Source organism: Condylura cristata, unplaced genomic scaffold, assembly GCF_000260355.1.
Source record: "Condylura cristata isolate star-nosed mole 26May11 unplaced genomic scaffold, ConCri1.0 scaffold00005, whole genome shotgun sequence".
Taxonomy (NCBI): Eukaryota; Metazoa; Chordata; class Mammalia; order Eulipotyphla; family Talpidae; genus Condylura; species Condylura cristata.
This window is the reverse complement of record NW_004567106.1, coordinates 16,472,260-16,492,790: the sequence shown is the minus strand read 5'-3', so window position 1 is coordinate 16,492,790 and position 20,531 is coordinate 16,472,260. Positions and strand designations below refer to the sequence as shown.

The 20,531-nt window shown below is 34.7% G+C and overlaps 1 protein-coding gene across 1 annotated transcript; it reads right to left on the bottom strand.

Moving 5' to 3' along the window:
- Window positions 1-1,844: 1,844 nt before the first annotated feature.
- TMEM106B (transmembrane protein 106B) lies at window positions 1,845-19,414 on the bottom strand. Its single transcript, XM_004676725.2, has 8 exons — window positions 19,266-19,414; window positions 16,741-16,962; window positions 10,408-10,471; window positions 9,367-9,526; window positions 5,123-5,263; window positions 4,831-4,880; window positions 3,143-3,196; window positions 1,845-2,412 (listed from the first exon to the last, which is right to left on the bottom strand). The coding sequence occupies exons 2-8, from the start codon at window positions 16,958-16,960 to the stop codon at window positions 2,274-2,276; spliced, it is 828 nt and encodes a 275-aa protein (XP_004676782.1). The 5' UTR covers window positions 16,961-16,962; window positions 19,266-19,414; the 3' UTR covers window positions 1,845-2,273.
- Between the last annotated feature and the right edge of the window lie 1,117 nt (window positions 19,415-20,531).

Below are 20,531 nucleotides of genomic sequence, written 5' to 3'. Positions count from 1 at the left end.
CCCTCACTTTCCTATTCAGTAAAATGCATGCACTCTAAAACGAGATAAGAATCACAAAGCAGAAAAATCCATTTAATTTACAAAACATACTGTCCATGGTTATAAAAGGCAGGAAAAAAAATCAAGATTATTTTCTACATGAAACATATTGAAGAATGATTTTGAAGAAATAGTCGATGATTTTAAAATAAGTAGGGCATGAGGACAAGGTAAAACAATGTAGTAAAAAAATGCTGTTAACTTTTTTTTTTAATTATACAGAGTCACTAGATAAGTAAGGGAACTAGACAGACAACTAGGTAGGTATGCAGAGACACTTGGAAGCCCTACAGCAGATATTTATTGAAGTCACGGGGTAGAAATTTTGAGGCCAAAGAGTTTAAATTGTATTCACAGACAACTAAATTTGAAACATAGTGTTTTTCTTTAATAAACAATGATTAAAAAAAAGGATGTCAAAAGATAGGGAATGAGAAAAATTAATAAGAATGATCTGAAAAATACAAGTAAAATCAATACATTGCTAAAGTGCAAGGAGTATGGGAATAGTCAAAAAAATAACAGAAGAAAAATAATTAAAATAAAGGTTTTTGTTAAAAACCATTAACTTTAATTGTAAAAATGGGGTAAATGAGTTATTAATGGATTAGGAGAAGACTGGGTAGTGAAATTAAAAAATAAAGAAGTTAATATATTGCACTAATATAAAATGTGCATTCAAGAGAAAAGCTAAGGGGAGGCCTGAGTGTTAAAAGACAGAAAGGAGGGCTTTATTACTTCTAAATAATTAAATAAAGTTTATGTATTATAGTTGAGAGAGTAAATAAGCAGGTATTTCCAGATGTATTAGGCACTTTTAGGGGTGGGAGGAGTTAATTTCTGTCACTAGGTGACAGAAATAAATTAATCTCAAGCCACTTAAACTTTTTTTTTTTTGGTATCACAGTCAGCCCGTATGCTCAGTGGTATATATTTTAAAAGTATGTGGGACTTAGCAAGTGAACAGACAAAAAGCCCAAATGAAAAATGGTACTAAAAATATAAAACAGCAAAGTGAGCAAGTCAATAGCTTATATTTGAAAGAAATTTTAAATGTTCAAACCCAAAGTAGAAAACTTTTAAAATGTAACTCTGGAAGGTATGATATCCATGTGATATCAAAGTAACTAAATGTTTATTTGTATACAGATTTACTCTGACATAACGACTACCGTTTAGTGACAAAATTGCTATCAAGTAGTCATAATTTTCACCAAAGAAATTATTTTTACTCTACTGCATTTATATAATTTATGACTTGTACACCTGATGGCTATGAAAAAAAAATTGTCTTCACAATTCTTTAACATGATAAGATTTAAAACAAGTGGAACATCACAATAGTCTATCCCAAATCTACTTTGTGCCTGATTCAACATATAACTAGAACCATATTCACACTTTATAGGTTTCTGAATTTCATTTTCCTACTTCATTTACTTTTTTACAAGCAACTTACTTTATTTTGAAACTGTATTGTTTTATATATTATTCAAGCTATATAAAAACCATGCACAAATTTATTTACATTATTGTACATTAAATGACTATGAATTCACACAAAAATTTAAAAAATTGTAACATGGAAAGACATGTAAAATACATTATTTAGGTTTTTTTTAAACTTTACAGAATTTTTGCAAAGATTATTTGGTTTGTAAGTGATAAATCAAGCACTGGCTAAAAAGACTAACAAAAACATGCAAATGATAATTTCAATAAGTGAAAAATTAAATACATTTAGCTAAAAGCTAAAATATGTAACTTCAATACTACCATGTAGCAATGATAATTTATAAAACAGGAAAAGAAGATTACTCTTTAATATTCTCCCATGAAGATTTAGTAAAATTCTATAAAAACATCAGAAATAAAGTTTCTTAAATTATGCTCATCACTAAAATTATATTTTCAACAGTTACTAGAGCTCTGATTTTTAAATAATTATTTATTGTCCTTCAAGGAAAAATTTCAGTTTTCCCCTCTGGGGGCAGGATGTAAAAGAAAACCAAACAGTGAATTTAGAGTCAAGTAAAAGAGCCTGCTACAAACATGACCACAGAATGGGGAGCTGTAGTAATGCTAAGTCCACATACTTTTAACTGTACTCTTTAAACAGGAATGTAAACTTTAGGTTTGTTTGATTTAGGACCTATAAGGAAGTACTTCATCTCTGAAAATTTGAAAAACATTAATAAGTATTTCTTCTTCTCCAGGGACAATTCTTTCAGTTTTTACTGTTGTGGCTGAAGTACATTTAGATATTCAGCCTGCCCCAAATGGTAAGTTGTGTTCCTTCCACAATCAACATACTGGTACCTCTCCTGGGATATCTGCTCAGAGTGTACAAAATATGTTGTTGTCACTGTAACTCTACAAAGAAATAAATGGGGAGAAATAATGAATATACTAGATATATACATATATAAAATTATTCAGTACTTTGCTAAAGTACCTCAAAATTTTCTCCAGAGAGATTAGTTATTTGATTAATATTAACTTTGTGGACAATGGGTCTTTTACAGGATATTTCTCTAAGAAACAACAGAAAAATTTCCTGAGGAACCCTAACCAAATAATTATATACAACAAATACAATTATTCAAAACACGTTAAACAAGTTCATTCATGATCTGCTTCAAAATGATGATGCAGTTTTTTACCAGGTAAAAGAAGCTAATCAAATGTCAGTTAATGGCCAAAACATGAAACTTGAAATTTTTTATTGACTTAGGATGGTGACAATTTACAAACCTGATAGCATTATTTCTTATTACGATTAATGATCATTACCAGAACAGTCAAGAAACTGAATGTTGAGCTAGGAGTTTTCCTCCTATGCCAATCAGATCATTTTCTCCTGAGTGCTTGCTAGGTCCACATTCACTATTTTAATCAAGTGACCCTTTACTATTTCTCTGAGTTTCCATTTCTTCCTCTGTAAAGTAGGATAATAGGTACCTTTTGACCTCATAGAACTCTTTTAAGGCTTCCAACCCAATTGAGATGGCACTTGTAATGACGGCATCTATGTTACAAGCCAATATAAATCTGAAGTCTGACCAAGGAAATATCTCTTGTACAAAGAAAGTCTCATACTTACTGCATCATGAGCACTATGTTATGCACTTTGATGGATATCAGTGTACAGAAATCACTGTTAAAGAAAAAAGCAGTGTGGATAAATGTAAACTATGACATTATAAATTTAAAGTATTTTATTTACTATTTATATTTTTTCTGTGTTAAAGCTAAAATACACTTACTATTAAGCCATGATACAAAATTATTTTCTGGTTGAGCATTTCCTACACTTCAAGGGATGTTTAATCACTTCATGACTTCTTATTCTAAAAATGTCTCCATACTACAGCAATTAAAGTTTTTTTAACAATGGACTACAATTACTTCTACTATGTTCACTTTATCAAATTCACTAACCAGTTTGTTCATTACTTAGAAATTGTACAGTAGACTTCTAAAAAATAGTCTATGAATACTTTTAATGATTTCTACTTATTAATTAGAATCATTTAAATCCAACTTAAAAGCTTCAGAGCTTCAAACTCAGCCTAGAACTAGGTCCATCAGATCACTAAGGAATTATTTCAACTTCATTCAACAAAATTGGATGGAGAGAGATGGATCTCAAAGAAAAAATTAAAAAATACTTGAGACAAATGAAAATGAAGATACTGCAAAAGCAGTAAAAAGAGAGAAGTACATGTAATACAGGCTAACAAATCAAGTAACAGATCAAATAATACTATCATGCACCATAAGGAACTTGAAAAAGAACAAACAAAATCCAAAAGACATTAGAAGGAAGGAAATAATAAAAATCAGAACACAAATAAATGAAATTTAAAAAGTTCAAAAGATTATGGAAACCAAAACTAGTTCTCTGAAAAAATAAATTAACCATTAGTTAGGTTGGCAAAGTAAAAAAAGAGAGAGAGAAAACACCAATAGAATTAGAAATGAAGATGAGCTGTTAACAACAGACAACTCAGAAATTCAGAGTAACATAATAAGCTACTATGAACACTTGCAAGCTAGAAAAATTAAATAACCAGATGATAGAAAAATTCACAGAAATATAGTCATGTAACCTGAATTAGGAAGAAATAGAAAACCTCAACAGACCAGTTATAAGCAAGGAAATTGAAACAGTAATCAAAGGTCTCTCAAAAACAAAGGTCCACGACCAGACAGTTTTACTACAGAGTTCTACAAACCTTCAAAGAGGAAGTCGTTCAAAGACTGAAAAGAGAAATACTTCCAAACATATTTATAAGCCCAATATTACTCTGACACCAAAACCAGCACAAGACGCCACAAAAAAGTAGAACTACAGACAAACCCCTGAAGAAAATGGATATAAAAATCTTCAACAAAATCTCTACAGATCACATGCAACAATACATTAAAAGAAACACACATTATGACCAAGTAGGATTTGTTCCAGGATACACGATGAAAGAAAAAGGAGTTAAGAACTGAGTTAATCAGAGGCCAAAAAGAATAGTCAAAAAATGTTTTTTTCCCACTACCTCATACCATATAAAAAAGCAACTGAAGAGGTAAGACCTCAAACCACAGAAAACAAGGGAAAATACTTCATGACATACATTTCAGAGATATCTTTGCAGATTTGTTCATAGCAGCAAGGAAAACAGGAAAGAATATAATAACTGGGAACCAAACTGTAATTTTGTACTTCATGTCTATATCTTTTTTTTTCATATTTTCATATTCAACACAAGAAAATAATTAAAAATTAAAACTTACTACATATAACTCATTTCCTCAGCTATCACAGTAGGTACTGTGTAATCAATCTGAAAGGCAAAAGAAGAAAATAGAGAATAAAAAAATAAAGAATTTTAGATAAATTAATTAATTTAGAACTTTAGAAATCTTTCACTTTATGAGTCTGATTTTAAGATTGTTTCTTCTACGTGCATAGGATACATTTCAAAGTAAAGTTTTTGAGGAAATCCTCCACTTTTCTCATGTTAATACTATACACAAAACTGAGACTTATTTGAGTCATCCAAAGTATTTCATGACTGAGGCTTACCTGTTTCATATCCCGTGGACCAATATTGGTTATATTGTTTAAGCGTGCCTTTCCAATAACTGTTTTTGAAAACTGAACTTGAGCGGTTATGTTTTCAACTTCAACCGAATAGAAGTTATTGTTCGTTATGTTTAGTGTGTTCTACAAAAGAGAGGAAGCAGAAAATATAAAAGTTAATCTGAAAATAAGCATAGTGAATACTCCAAATCTAATGAAAATCACTTCAGCTATGGCCATACTTCATTTTTTTTAGGAGGGAGATAAGTATTATCAAAAATGTCAAATATTTAATGAACTAATTTTATGGATGATCACTATGTCTATAAATACTTGCCTATAATAAGCACATAATTAAAATTTTATTAGATGAGAATATACATGACTCTACATATTATATTTGTAGGTTGTTTCCTACTGTATTAAATATACACATGACCACTTAAAACATTAAATAGCACTTTAAGTACACTATGTTTAAAAAAGTTGGTATTTTAATTTATATATGAGTGAATATTTATACCAGGGCAATATGGAGATGAAAAAGAAAAGATTCAAATCCAACTGATTAAAAAGAAGTCGAGTTATATCTATAACATTCCATAATTCTAACTCACAACTACTATCTCAGTATTTTCAATAATAGTCAATGCTAAATGAAGATATTACAGTTAAAAAAGCATCTAAAGCAATCACGGCAAAAATGTACTATAATAAATGATAAATCTTGAAGAAATACATCCAAAGCAGATACAGCAGTAGTTACCACCTATAATTTCACATAGAGTACTTACAAACTAAAATAAAAAAGACAAAGTTTTAATAGGACAAAAACAAAAGAGCAAAAATTTATGTAAAGATCATAAAAATATAAATATAAATAGCCAAGAAACATTTAAATTTTTTCAAATTCACTTACAGTCAAGGAAACAACTGAAGTAAAATGGAATATTGCTTATGTCCATCAAACCAGTAAAACTTGCAAGAAGTGACATTTTATTTCTGGTAGGGACAGGGCAAACATGTGAACCACTAGTTATTTTGATAAGTAATCTTGCAATGACTACACAAATAAATAATATCTATACCCTTGACATTAGCAACACTATTTCTCAGAATCTTCCTCACAGAAGTAAAAATATCAGGAACTTAATACCAGTGTTCTTTGTGGAGACAGAAGCAAAAAACATAACAGAAGCCTGAAGCTACAGGGAATGCTGATCCATAAAAAGGAATGATTAACAAATTATTATGTTGTCATTAAAAACAGCAGATTAACTTTCAACTAAATAATTGAGAGATTTTTCGGAATTATCATGTGAGAAAGCGAAGAAATACATAAAAATTGTTTTTGTTGAACACAATGATTTTAGAAAAATCAAACAAGTAAATTAATATGAATATGGAGAAAGAAATGGAAAAGATGTTTTATGGAATAGCAGAAAGGAAAATACACTCAGAAGAAATTTTGAAAAATGAAAAGTAGATTACGTAGGTTCAGTTTTAACTCTTTTTAATTGTACATTATCCATAACCCATTTGCTAATTTAAAAATCATATTGCACAATGATAATGGACATTAAAAACTATGATAGAGATCAAGTATATGATGATATTTATGCATCCATGTATAGTTATAAATGTAAAATGCAATTCTATAATATAGAAGTAATCTTTATTAAGGATATAAATATGCTTATATAATTCAGTCTTAATACCCATATCAAGTCCATTTCTAGACACTGTAAGAAAATTATTATTTTGCTGTCAATGTACTTTTTGATACAGACCGAGCAATGGGAGTTGGGAGAATCTTACAATTTTCTCTACAAACAAAAATAATGTTCGTCTATGTCTTTTCTTTGAAGAGTTCACAGCATTCATTATTAAAGGGATCAATAGTTAAAAACAGCTTGAGAACAAAGAGAATTATAAGTACTTGGAAAAAATATATATTAGGAATTAGGGGAAAAACACAAATATCAGGAAAGAAAAGAGAAATAACAAAAACAGTACTAAAAGGCATTTTGTTTCTGAGAACAGTGAAAATTCACTTATCTGTAAATCAAGGGCTCATAATCATAAGCTTTTCAATAATGAGAAAACTCCAATAAACAGAATTTATTATCTAAGGCCTTAAGCTATTATAATTTATTGACGTATTTTCAGTTTATTCTAAAGAAATAATCTAAAACCGAAACAAAATGTTAAGTACAAATGTATTTTCTGAATATTTACAACAGCAAAAGTGAACATATATTAAGAAAATGATCATAATGCACTCACGTAAAGAGCTACATGTAACTAAATACAGTATAAAATGCAGTGAGCTAACAGTTAAAATACACATGCATATACTTAATATACACATATGCATATGCATGTTTATGTGTGTATCTTCATAATGACAAGAATGTCTGACTACATTTATAACTATATTCAAGTATGTGAATTTATATTCATTATTAGCAGATATGTATCCACATTAACAGAGAGGTGTAAGTAACAGTAGTAAACATTTTTACACATTATGGTATTTTTCAAATGTTATCTAAAGGTATTTTTTCATATGTGGAAAGAGAATAAAAGTTACCAAAAAAGCAATGAGTAATACTAATACATAGTACTCAATAGAAGAAACAAAAGCAATATTATTATGTAGCAACAACTTTTAAAATACTGGTAGAGAAGCTACTTATATCTTGGATTTATTTCATTGTCAACAAATTAAATCTAATCTTCATTTTTTTTAAGATTTATTTTTATTTATTTTGGGAAGTTGAACAGGTGAACAGACAGGTAGATCTACTGAAACATACTGCTAAGGAGAAAAGCAGGTGAGACACGAGAAGTCTGCTGTACCACGTGGTCAGCTTCCTGGCCATGGATTGAACTCATGCTGCAGAGGCTGGTGATAGCTTGACAGCACTAACTTTAACCCCTGCACCACCAGGGAGGCCTAAATATAATATTTATTTTTATAACTTGTTTATTTACAGTCTTTCTCAATTGAATTATATGCTATTATTTCCGAATATGGAATTTCTTATTTAAAACAAAGTATGATATTTACATGTAAATATATCCTGGCATTTAAATGAACTGTCACATGGCATTATTACTTTTTATTGTAAATTTATAGTATCTGATATGAGAAGAGGCCCTAGAGATTGGCAAAAAAACATCTGGTCATGGCTGTAAACATTGTCCAAAAAAGGAAACTTTGCTATGTTCTTGGTTCCAAATGTCTGTAAAAGTAGCAATGTGTTGTGAGTATTTTATGCACATATATTTGTTCCATATAGTTTTTTTTTTTTAAGAGAAAAAACTTAGATTAACAACTTTTGACTGCAAGCTATGGGACTAAGTGGATTCATTGAGGGTTTTTTCTTGCAATTTAAAAGCAATCCTACTTTAACATACTGTTTTCCTTTGTTTCCTATCCTGTCCTACCTCATACCCCTCACCATAGATCTACTCCAACATCTACTCCAACCTCAAGCACACCAACCACCTCTGCTAAGAACCCAATTAATATCTGATCTCTCTCTTCCAAACAGATCACAGCCACACAGATACACTGAGGCTCAAAGTTACTAATGATAGCCAATGCCATAATCAGTACATGTATTCCTCTTAAAAATGTAGTTTGCACATAATATGTTTTTGTTGTTGTTAATAGTAAGACAAATAGAATGTCTTCCCTGAGGATTCTTTGTCTTGAGGAGTGAAGCAGATGCAGAGTCCAAAACAAAAAGGTCAGGTCCTGGGGACGCACAGGACATTTTCACACATAGTACTTTAAAGAGAAATCAGTCATGGTCTGTTAAAGATGGCAAATTTCAGTGTTATTTCACTGTGATTAATTAAACGCAATATTCAAGGAAACAAAAATATCACATTTATAATATCTATCAAATAAACTATGTAACACATTGGTAGAAGCTATTAGATCAAATGTTGAAAAGTAAATGGATTATCAATACTTCATTTACATTCAGTTAATTGCTTAGTTCATTTTACCCTCCTAAAGGTTAAAGAATTCTGTATACATAACTACCACTGTTTGTTTACTTACCACTGTCAGCAGAATCAGAAATGGTAAAGAAAATCAATACGGCAAAGATTAAAAAGCAAACTAACCTGTGTCATGCTTACCATGTCCTGTTAACATCTGGCTAAAAAGAACAAAGGTGTTATTTAACACGACAAAAGTGATTAAAATATTTTTAAGGATTTGTACTTACAGTGATATTCAAATATACCACACGCTTTTGAACATCATAACTGACGTAAGCTGATTTTACACCAATGTATTTCACATCAATAGAGCGAGGAAAAAGGAAATACACTGCCAGTCCAGAAAGGAGTAGACAGACGAACACGGAAACCACCACATACAGTTTTCTGAAATGAAAATGAAGTGTTTAAATATACAAATTACATATTGAAACACCTAGAAAAGATATTTTCAAATTAATTTGCTCATTATACAGCAGATAAAGATGTATAATTTCACCAATATTTTACATTATGAAAGTACTGAATAGGGTTTTTAAAGATTTTTTTTTTTTTTACTTATTTATGCATATAAGAACTGGGGTATAGACCAGGGCTGCAGGGGGTGGGGAAGTGGGAAGAGTGAGAGGATTCACCAGAAGAGTGGGAGCAGAATATCTTCTAAAATACTCTGCTGAGGGGAGCAGAGGGCAAGGCAGGAGAGGTCTGTTGGGCCATGTGGGGCAGCTTCTGGGCCAGATATCAAACTCAGACCAGATCAAAGTGGCTATGATAGCTTGATAGTGCTGAGACTTTAACCCATACACTACCTGAGCCCCTGGACTACCAGGAAGGCCCTTCTATGTTATTCTTAAAAGATGACTTACCCCTATGCAGTGTTGTAAACCCACATTACTCACTAAGTTTTTTTCCCCCCAAAGATGGAGACTTAATATTAGGCTTATTAAGGACAGAACATTATTGTAGTCATTCACAAACCAGGTTGCATATTAGAATCAAGATGGAAAATTTTCTAAAAACATAGATTTCAAGGCTTTTTTTTTTAATTCACAAAAGCAAAATTGTTGGTACTCTCTCCACACTAGAGAAAATGAAACCTCCATTTTAGTGAATTATTGCCAGTTACTTATTAAAATGAAAATTCTCTATTGTATACTTAGCAACATCAAACATTTTCCGTCTTAATAGTACAATTAGAGCAATTACACATAGTTTGAAAAGCAGGGGGAAAAAGATAAATAAAATGCCATTTTCTTATAATCACTTACGTTCTTCTTGGTCTTAATCTCTGATCGCTATATGGAATCAATGCCACCAGTTGATTTTCTTGCCCTAAAATAAAAACACAGGGTTTAGAAAATTCTAACATGACTTATTAAAAAATATAAGTATATGGCCCTCCCTGGTGGCACAGCGGGTTAAAGCACAGCACTAAGCACTAAGAAGCTAAAGCCACTTCCACATGAGTTCGATCCCTGCCTGCCCTGGTCCACATGGGTGGCAGACCTCTCCTGACCCGGCCCGCTGCTCCCCTCAGCAGTGTACTGCGTCGATCTACCTGTTCTGTTCCCCACTCTGTCTCTGGTGAATCCTATCACCCTCCACATCTCTGACCTGTACCCCAGTTCTGTATAAATAAATAAATAAATCTTTAAAAATATATATAAATATGGTTTCCTAGGCAAAGTGGTTTAGACAATCAGAATAATATCTGGTTCTTATCTCATTCCTTTAGTAAACTGCTCTCAAAATCTTCAAAAAGTAAACAGTAGAAACTGACTTCCAAAGCAGATATTATTTTCTTTTTTTCCCCGTACGTAGGTATTTAGCTAACTGAAATAGTATTAGGAATGATAAAGTTCACTCTTGTAATTGTTTCTTCCAATGAAAAAAATCAAAGAAAGTCCTCACTAGACCTTCCTTCAACCTCACAGGCTTCCATTAAGACTATTTTTTTTATCTGGATAAAAACAGAAGTTTCTTTTGTGTACCAAAATCCCTTTAACTACCAAGGTTTTTACATTATCCTCCTTAAATAACAAAATTGACACATACTAAGTCTCACACTTCAAAAGCTCCTACATAATAAGCCTTCCAGGAATCTTTCAGGCCATATAACTCTCCACATTAAACCACTTCAAAACATATTATTTTTTTCTTAGGTTGAACTATATCCTTATGCTTTAATGGAAAATAGGCCTTAAGTACCAACTTCTCAAAGTACCAGAACTTAACTCTTTATATTACCTATTAAAGCAGTAACCAAATGCAGATTCTTTTTTTCAAGTTTTCCATATGCTTCCATTATTCCTTTCTGATTTTTCCTCTGCTCTCCCAACATTTACACTTTCCTCCACCACACCCACATATACATACAGTTGACCCTTGAACAACATAGGGGTTAGTGGTTTTGAGCCTACACACAGTTAAAAGTCAGAGTATAAATTTTAACTGCCCCCACACTTAACTACCAATTGCTTACTGCTGATCAGAAACCTTACCCATAAACAGTCAATTACGCATATTTTAAGTATTGTACTTAATATAGTCTTTATCCCTATAATAGAGTAAGCTAGAGAAAAGGAAATGTTATCAAGAAAAATCATGAAGAAAATACTTTCATAGTGTTATGTTCTATTTATTGATACTGTAAAGTTTATGTCCTCTGCTTACAAGAAGTTGATCAAAGGCCAACTTTTATAACTTAAATACAATGAATATTTACTCTGCTTTCAATGAGCTCACAGAATCTGTAAGTTCAAATAATTTATTATAACGGAGCAACAGCCTTGTTTCACACAATGATGTGAATACAGAATCAATGCATGACTGCACATGTCTGTCTCTATGTGTGTTCACATATCCCATCTTGTCTGATCATCTGATGTCTTGTTCATTTAGTTAAGCCACAATCCCAGTTAGAATCAACCTTTTAGCTATTATACTTATATTCATAAATAAATGTGAGTAGATAATGATGTCAAACTATGTTCACTGGTCTCATTTTATTTCATTCTTTCAAATGGTCATTAATAATACCAACAAACATAGTATATTTCTTTCCATAGTTATATATATATTTTCAATCTGACTTTTCAATTACCTTACTTCACCTCCCCAAACTTCTAGTATCTTCTTTCCTACCTTTACTCTTTAGCTCATGACATGGCAAACAGAAGAGAATTTCCACAAGCTCCCATCACTGTGTTCACCAAAGCAAAGCTCCTATGTCCATACACTCTATCTGCTCTCCTATCACTTAAGAGTAAACTATGTTCCTTGCAAGAGAAGCCCTCTGTACTTGTGCACAAGATCTAATAGTCTCCCATCTCCATCATTATTAAAGTTTACTCTATGGGATTATTCTTACTAGTATATAAAACATATTATTCACTCCATCTTTAAAAAAAATCTCTCCTAAGACCCTAACGAAGATGGCAACGGAAGAGATTCCTTGCTTTGCTCCTTAGAGGAATAGCTAACAGTTCCCCAAGGGAAATCATACCCAGCATCCCATGCTGGCTTGGAGTAAAAGTGGGACACCCCATTGGGCATCAGAGAAAACACTAAGCAACAGAGGAAACACAAGAGAGAGTCATGCTTCACTGGAGGTAGGGGGAAAGAAATGCTTGGAGGCTTAGGGTAGAGAGACACCAACAGAGAGTCTGGAGTAGGTAGAGCAGCAAGCAGATGGGACACATGCCTTGAACAAGGGGGAAAACATATGATGGACTTTGGATGCCGAAGATGACACTCCTAAGAGTTTTGATGCTCAAGATGACACTTTAGTTCTACTGTCAGAACTACTGGTATTCACCTCAAGAAATGCACTGACAGTGCACAGACAAAAGAATGCCAGATCTAGAACTCAGAGAGGAAGAATATTAGTGGTGTCATAAATACAAGGCAACCCCCCATGGCCCCCAAGCACATTACACCAGCAGTTGGAGTTCTCCAGGACCTTCCCCTACCTGACTCAGCAACAGCAAAAACAGGTTTTTGTCAGAAAAGGCCAAAAAAGAAAATTAATCCAAATCTAATAAAACCACAGTGCCACCTGTAGAAAAGTAAAATGGTTCAACTCCCCATGTTACTGCAAGAAATATTTTTAAAAGGGGGAAATGACAGACACAGACAAAAAATGTAACACAACGTGACTTGAAAACTTGAGGGAATATGACATTATGAGAACAAAATTTTCCAGAATATAACTACAAAGACATGAAAGAGTATTTCTCTGAGTTTAACACTGCTATAACAAAGAAACTCAAAAAGACAAGTGATACAAGCTAATCAAAGAAATATAAGACAATTAAGGAAAATGAATAAATTCAGAAATAAAATGAATAGAAGGTAGAAATTGAAGCTTAAAAAAATGGCACAAATTCAGGCTGTAAAGAGCTCAATAAACAAGATTTAAAAAAAAATAAAAACTCTAGGGCTCTCCCTGGTGGCACAGCCAGTTAGAGCACAGCACTAAGAAGCTAAAGCCACTGCAGCATGAGTTCGATCCCTGCCCCAGAGGTAACCACATGGTGCAGCAGACCTCTCCTGACCCGCCCACTGCTCCTCTCAGCAGTGTACTTTGTCAGTCGGTCTGTTCTGCTCCCCAATCTTTCTGGTGAATCCTCTCACCGCCCCTGCACCTCTAGCCTATACCCCAGTTCTGTATGCGTAAAAACAAACAAACAAAAACAAATTCTAGAGAAAGCCATGGAAGACCTCTGAAGGCACCTCAGGGCAAAATAAGAGGAAACATAAAGATACTCCCACCAAGCTTTCATCATACATTTCAGCAGATATATTATAGGCAAGGAGAGAATGAATGACATAAAAAATATTCAAAGAATACAACCAAAAACACTATACTGTAAGGCTCTTTCAGATATGAGGGATAAATAAAGGCATGCCCAACAAATAAAAGCTGCAAGATCTGGCCAACACTAGACTTAAATGTGAAAAGGAGATCTCCTATCTAAATCAAAGAGGATAAAGTCCATAAAAAATTGAACAAGGAGGGTCCTCTCTGGTTGCACAATGGGATAAAGTTCAGCACCATGAAGCTCATGGCAGCTGCTTCACTGCAAATTCGATCCCCATCCCGGAGGTGACCCACATGGTGTGGCAGACCTCTCCTGACTCGCCCCTGCTCCCCTCAGCAGTGTACTTTCTTGATCTGCCTTTCTGCTCTCTGCTCTGCCTCTGGTGAATCCTCTCACCACTGATGTACTTTTGGCCTATACCCCAGTTCTGTATGCATAAATAAATAAATCTTTTTTTTTTTTAAATAAATAAATCTTTAAAAAAAAATTGAACAAGGAAATACATGGATAGAACTAGAAAAGAACAAAAAAGTGGTAGCAGGTTCTCATCTAAATGTAAATGAAACAAACTCACCAATTATGAAGCAAAGCAGCTGGCTTGAAAATAAAACAAAACTGAACTTTCTAGAGTCTCCAGGAGCATAGCTGGGCTCCAAAGTAAGCATAAGTTCAAAGTAAAAAAGCTAAAAAATAAAAATCCCACAAATAAATGGGGCCAAAAGAGAAAGAGTCAAAAAAGGTAACAAGAGACAGGGATGGATATTATATAATGATTTAGGGCTCAATACATAGGATATTAACACTCATTAAGGTGATGATTAAAAGTGAGTGCCTTCTGTTGTCCTAAGTTCTTGGTTAATACATCCTTACAATAAATACAGACATTAGCAGGAGAAACACTAACAAAAGTAACATGTGTTCCTACTGTATATATGTAAGGAAAATTGGATAACTAGTCAAAATGGCCTAAGCCACTCCTTAAATAATATTTTCAGCTAAGGGTAGGATGGTGAGAAGGAATGGGAAGAAGGTCAGTTATGAGAGATTATCAGAAAAGGACTGCAAACAAGGTAAGGTATTTATGCACATTTAAACGTCTGCTTTTTCCACTGATAAGAAATAAAGAGATTTGGTCAACTCCCTGTTCCTGGGTACAGTGAAGGAGACAACCAGACAAATAGATTTTTGCTTATGCCTGTAAACGTCTCTTACGAATTGTGAGTTTCTCCTATGTTTGTTGTTTCTTTTATATATACATAAAAAGATTTATTTGGTGTATAGGCCAGAGGTAAAGGGGAGGTGAGAGGTGAGAGCTCACCAGAGACAGAGCTGGGAGCAGAACAGGCAGACTGACAAAATACACTGCTGAGGGGAGACAGGAGAGGTCTGCCTTGCCAAGTGGATCACCTCAGACGAGGGGGTGGGGTCCAACTGGCTGTGCAACACTTTCTTTAACCTGCTTGGCCACCATGGAGTGCCTGTTTGTTGTTTCTTAAAAATAACTAGGTAAAAAAAAACATATATCAAATAGACATATTGTAAAGTAGCAAATCTTGCTTCCCTCATTCATTCTTCATTCATCTTCTAAGACATCACAGAAACAGGAATTTCCTGCTCCTACTCTAACTGCTCTTTTTCAAATTTTGCTAATTTTTTGCCATGCCACTGACTTTGAAATGCTAAAATGCTCCAAAGTTCAGTGTTCCAGTCTCTTCTTTCTATTCACACTGAGCTTGGCACTTTCATTCAACTTGCTTTTGTCATCTCTGTGTACTGAAGAGGCCACCAAGGCCTTGAGCTTGAATTTTTAGTTTAATTTAATTTCAATATAACAGTTTATTTTTACATCATTTTGTGCCTCTTTCCATCTCTTGTGCTTGAATTTATGTCTTCATTATAACTGTTTACTGAAACAGTTATAGTAAATATGTATCTCCAAATGACTGTATCTAAAATTGAGCTTCTGATCTCTCCTATGACACACAGAAAAATCTTTTCTCTATCTTGTATTGGTGGTATAGTGGTGCACATAACTGCCTTCCAACACTATTCTGTATCTTAATAAATATTCCATTCTCCCTGTTTGGGGAGGAGAGGAGGGATAACATTGGAGTCATCCTTGATTTCTGACTATCCACAATCTCTTTTGGACTTATATTACATACCAACTTCAAGCAAGCAGAAATTTAACCAGTGCCAGGTATGTTTATTACTTCTATTGTTGCCACTACATTTATGGTAGCTTACAAACTGCACACATGCATATCATGACTTCCCACATGATATGCCAGAAGTTATTTTTTTCCTGCTTAGAGCATCTTCTTATACCAACCTTTTTCATGTAATTCCTTTTCAAAATAAGTAATTACAGTATGAACAACTTATTATTACTTTTTAGATACTTAAAAATAATACATCACCGAATCATTTACCTTGCTCAGAACACCAATTACAGCAAAGTGACGTGACAGGAACTCAAATGATGCCAAACAGAACTAAAAGTTTTCAGTCAAGAGACATATTTGCTATTCTAACACGTAAGAAAGAAAATATTTTGGAGTTAGAGTGGTAGTTCACATTACTGCTTTAAGAACGTTAGTTGACACTACTACACTTTTACTTTTGTTGGTTTGGTGTCTTTTTGACTAAAGATAAATGATAGGCAGTTTTAACCTTAATTCTGAGTCTTTTAAAATAAACAAAGGGTTGTGCTTAGACCTGTGGGCTTTAATATTTGTTCAAATGCCAGGAAGCATAAATTAAAGTGACAATACATACCCCTTGGAATTCTTCCTGTTCCTTGACAAGTGGGGCAAGTGACACTATCTCTTCCTGTAAATTCCACATATGGAAATTGAGAGACATCTCCATTTCTTGAATCTTCATTATGGACTTCATTATTAATCAATCCATTCCTGATATTTTCAGTTGATGTGAGTCCATCATAGGTGTCTTCATTATTTGAGTGCAAAGGTAAATGGGAAAAAGACTTTCCCATGTCTAAAAAGAGGGGAAAATGTGCATTCAATACCTTAGATTATTTAAAATGCTAAATATGGACATATATTAAATCTAAAAATCAAATATTAAAGAATACCATAGGATATTTATATAAATATAAATTTAGATAAACTTCAAACTATTTTTTAAATTAGAATTATATTCAATCAAAATAATGTGGATTAAGGGAAAACCAACTAACCCTGAAGGCAATAGTTGCCTTTGGTAGATTATAGCAGGTATCATACCAGGTAGTTCAAATAGTATTTTTAAGCTTTTAAAAAATTCATGCCCCTTTGTGGCCCTCCCTGGTGGCGCAGAGGGTTAGAGCACAGCACTAAGTAGCTAAAGCCACTTCTGCATGAGTTCGATCCCCGCCTGCCCCAGAGGTGACCACATGGTGTGGCAGACCTCTCCTGACCTGCCCGCTGCTCCCCTCAGCAGTATACTTCATCGATCTGCCTGTTCTGCTCCCCACTCTGTCTCTGGTGAATCCTCTCACCCTCCACATCTCTGGCCTGTACCCCAGTTCTGTATGAATAAATAAATATCTTTAAAAAAATTTTAAAAACAATTCATGCCCCTTTGTAATAAATATAATTCACAATTATCACTCTCACATCTCATGCTTTAAGCATTTCAACATCTACAACAAAACCAACTGACAACAAATCCTGCAGGCTTTTCTCTCACCTAACAGCTAGCAGAGTTAAAAATACAAAATAACATTTTAACATGTTAAATTCATCAATAGAAAGCAGCAAAATTTGGAACATTAATATGCAAAATTTTAGGAATGTGCAAAAATAACACAGGGAAAATTAAATATAATTTAAAGTCTAGTAAGTATTTAGTATTTATACCTCTATAAAAATAAGCTCTGCAGGTAGTAGTAGGACAATAATATTGCAGCTAGAGCCATACAATTTTAAAGATGAACTTAAAATCATATAATCCAATCTGCTGATATTCTGAGGGGAAGCTAAGGGGGAAATTAGAAATTAAAAATAATATTTAATGTCTATAAATTTGACCATATATCTTTTATTGGTTTCTAAAATTAGATTAATGCAGCTACTCATACAAATGAATTGTTCATATAAATAATGTTTCTTTTAAAAAATCTTATTGATTAGAACAAGTAAAACCAAACATTAAAGGTAATTCAATTTAACCTATAGTAAAAGTCTGCTTTTGAAAGTTGGCGTCTCATGCTTTGGAGTAACTCAGCCGGTAAACAGCAGAATAATAAAAAAAAATCATGAAACAGACAAAATTATAGAATGAGGAATGATGCTTGTTTCTACTATTAAAAATATCTAAGTATAAAATGACTCCATAAATTCAAAAACATAAATGATTTATGGCTTCTACAAAAGCACTGTGTTCTCTTGATTTGGTTAAAAGAGACTAAATCCAAGCTAAACCAACACTTGGCAGCCACAGGTGGTTCAGGGGTGAATTGGCACCATCGTCCCCACACTGTGACCTTGGAGCCTAGATGAAATGGGACAAATGGGGTAATGGGGTTCAGAACCCTTTCCAAATCTGAGTTAACTTAACAAGAGAGTTAAGTGCATCCCACTGCTCTGTCTTAGAGGAGAAAAAACATAGAAGGCAAAACCAAGTGACTCAGTGTGGGCTTGTTTTCTTGCTTTGATAGAGTTGGCTAAGGAACACAAGGTCAGGTACGGGACCTACTCGATTTTTCTTCGCCACTTGTCAATTTAAACATTTCAATTGTTGAGGACTTGTTGGTTTATAAAGAAGTACTAGGCCTGCTTCTCCTCTCTGAGCTGCCTGTTTATTTTTCATTGCGACCTCTTTATTTACTAAAAATCAACACAGATCCAGACACAGCATGGAGAGGAAAAGAAAAAAAAAAGTATGGGACTCCATCCAATTTAAATGGGTCGTGATCAGTGAGAAAGAAGAAAAGTCTGCGCCTTTCCTAGGCTACATAAACAAAACCCAGCGCACAGCCTACTCCGGAAAGGTTCAAAATAAGGTGCGGCAACCGTGCTAGACTCAAGATAAAATCAGGGTTCACCTAGTCAATCAACGTATTTTGGGGTGGGGGCGAGGGGTGGTCTTACGGGCCACCGCGGGCGCCAGCCCAAGAGTGGAACCCCTTGGCAAGAGGCTGGGCCCACGAAAAAGAAGATGACAACATCTTCCTCTCCCAGTTCTGCGCGCAGCCCGGAGCCAGGCCGCCCCGACTCCCAGGCGGCCTTTCCTCCGCCGCCCGCTCCGCTCTCGCCAAAGACCGCCGCTCCCGGGGAAGAGCGTCCGGGGTCGCTCACCTGCAAGCCGAGCGCTGCTAAGTCCCGGATCGCCCCGGCGCAGACACGGTCAGAGTCCGCAGTCCCAACTGCGAAAGCTCGACCAACAGGCCTGCGGCGCTGGGTGGCCGCGGTGGGGGGGCGGGAGAGGGAAGGGAGAGGGGCGGGGAAGCGGCGGCCACAGGACTGCAGGGGCCGAGGACCAGCTCTGGTGCAATCTGTGCCCGCGCTTGCGCAGAGCGCTCCGGGAGGGGAGGGGTGTGGCCCGGAGGCGAGCACGACGCATGCGTTGGTCTTCACCTAGGTGACTCTGGGAAGCGTGGATGTTGTTGCGTTTCTCTACGCTCGGTCTAGTTACCTTGGTCTCCCAAGACTGAAAGGTAAAACTTGGCCTCTATAGCCCTGGAAGATTTAGAAAAAGTTTAGAAGGGCATCTCCCCTTTTTGCTCCTGTCAGCTTTTTCGTTTTGCAAAGTGGAAGAAACGTGTCTTCTTCAGGCTCTGCGAGTCGCCCCTGACTCTTGACACTGAGGGGGATAAATTGGGTGGTAGAAAGTTGTCTTTTTTTTTTTTTTTTTTTTAAAGATTTACTTATTTGTGCATACAGAACTGGGGTACAGGCCAGAGACTCAGGGGTGGTGAAAGACTTCACCAGAGACGGAGTGGGGAGCAGAACAGGCAGATCCAGGAAGTACACTGCTGAGGGGAGCAGCGGGCGGGTCAGGAGGGGTCTGCCAAACCACGTGGTCACCTCCAGAGCAGGTGGGAATCCTACTCATGCGGAAGTGGTTTCAGCTTCTTAGTGTAGTGCTTTAACCCACTGTGCTACTAGGGAGGGCCCAGAAAGTTGTCTTTTAACCTAGAACCTCTTGACCACTAGAAGGAAACTATAAGCGGGCAGGAACCTTTTTTTTTTTACGTCTGTTTTTGCACTCCCCTCGACTTTGTAAAGGCTATAGTTTAGCTTATTTGAAAAATGAAAACAACCATACAGAATTGTTTTCAAGTTAAATAACCTACTAGACGTAATATTCAGGCACAGATTAAACTCATTGCCTGCGGAGAGTTTACAAGTTAATTGCTATCTGTTGTGATATGGTCAAAACATAAATAGTAACCGATGTAGGGTTGATAGTAATTTATTACTCTGTCTTTAAATTTTGTTTTCTTGAGGGCACTTGCATAAGGTTTTCTAATTTGTGGCCAACGCATTACATATATATATATATATATATATATATAATTTATTTATGTATGCAAACAGAAGTGGGGTGCAGGCCAGAGGTTC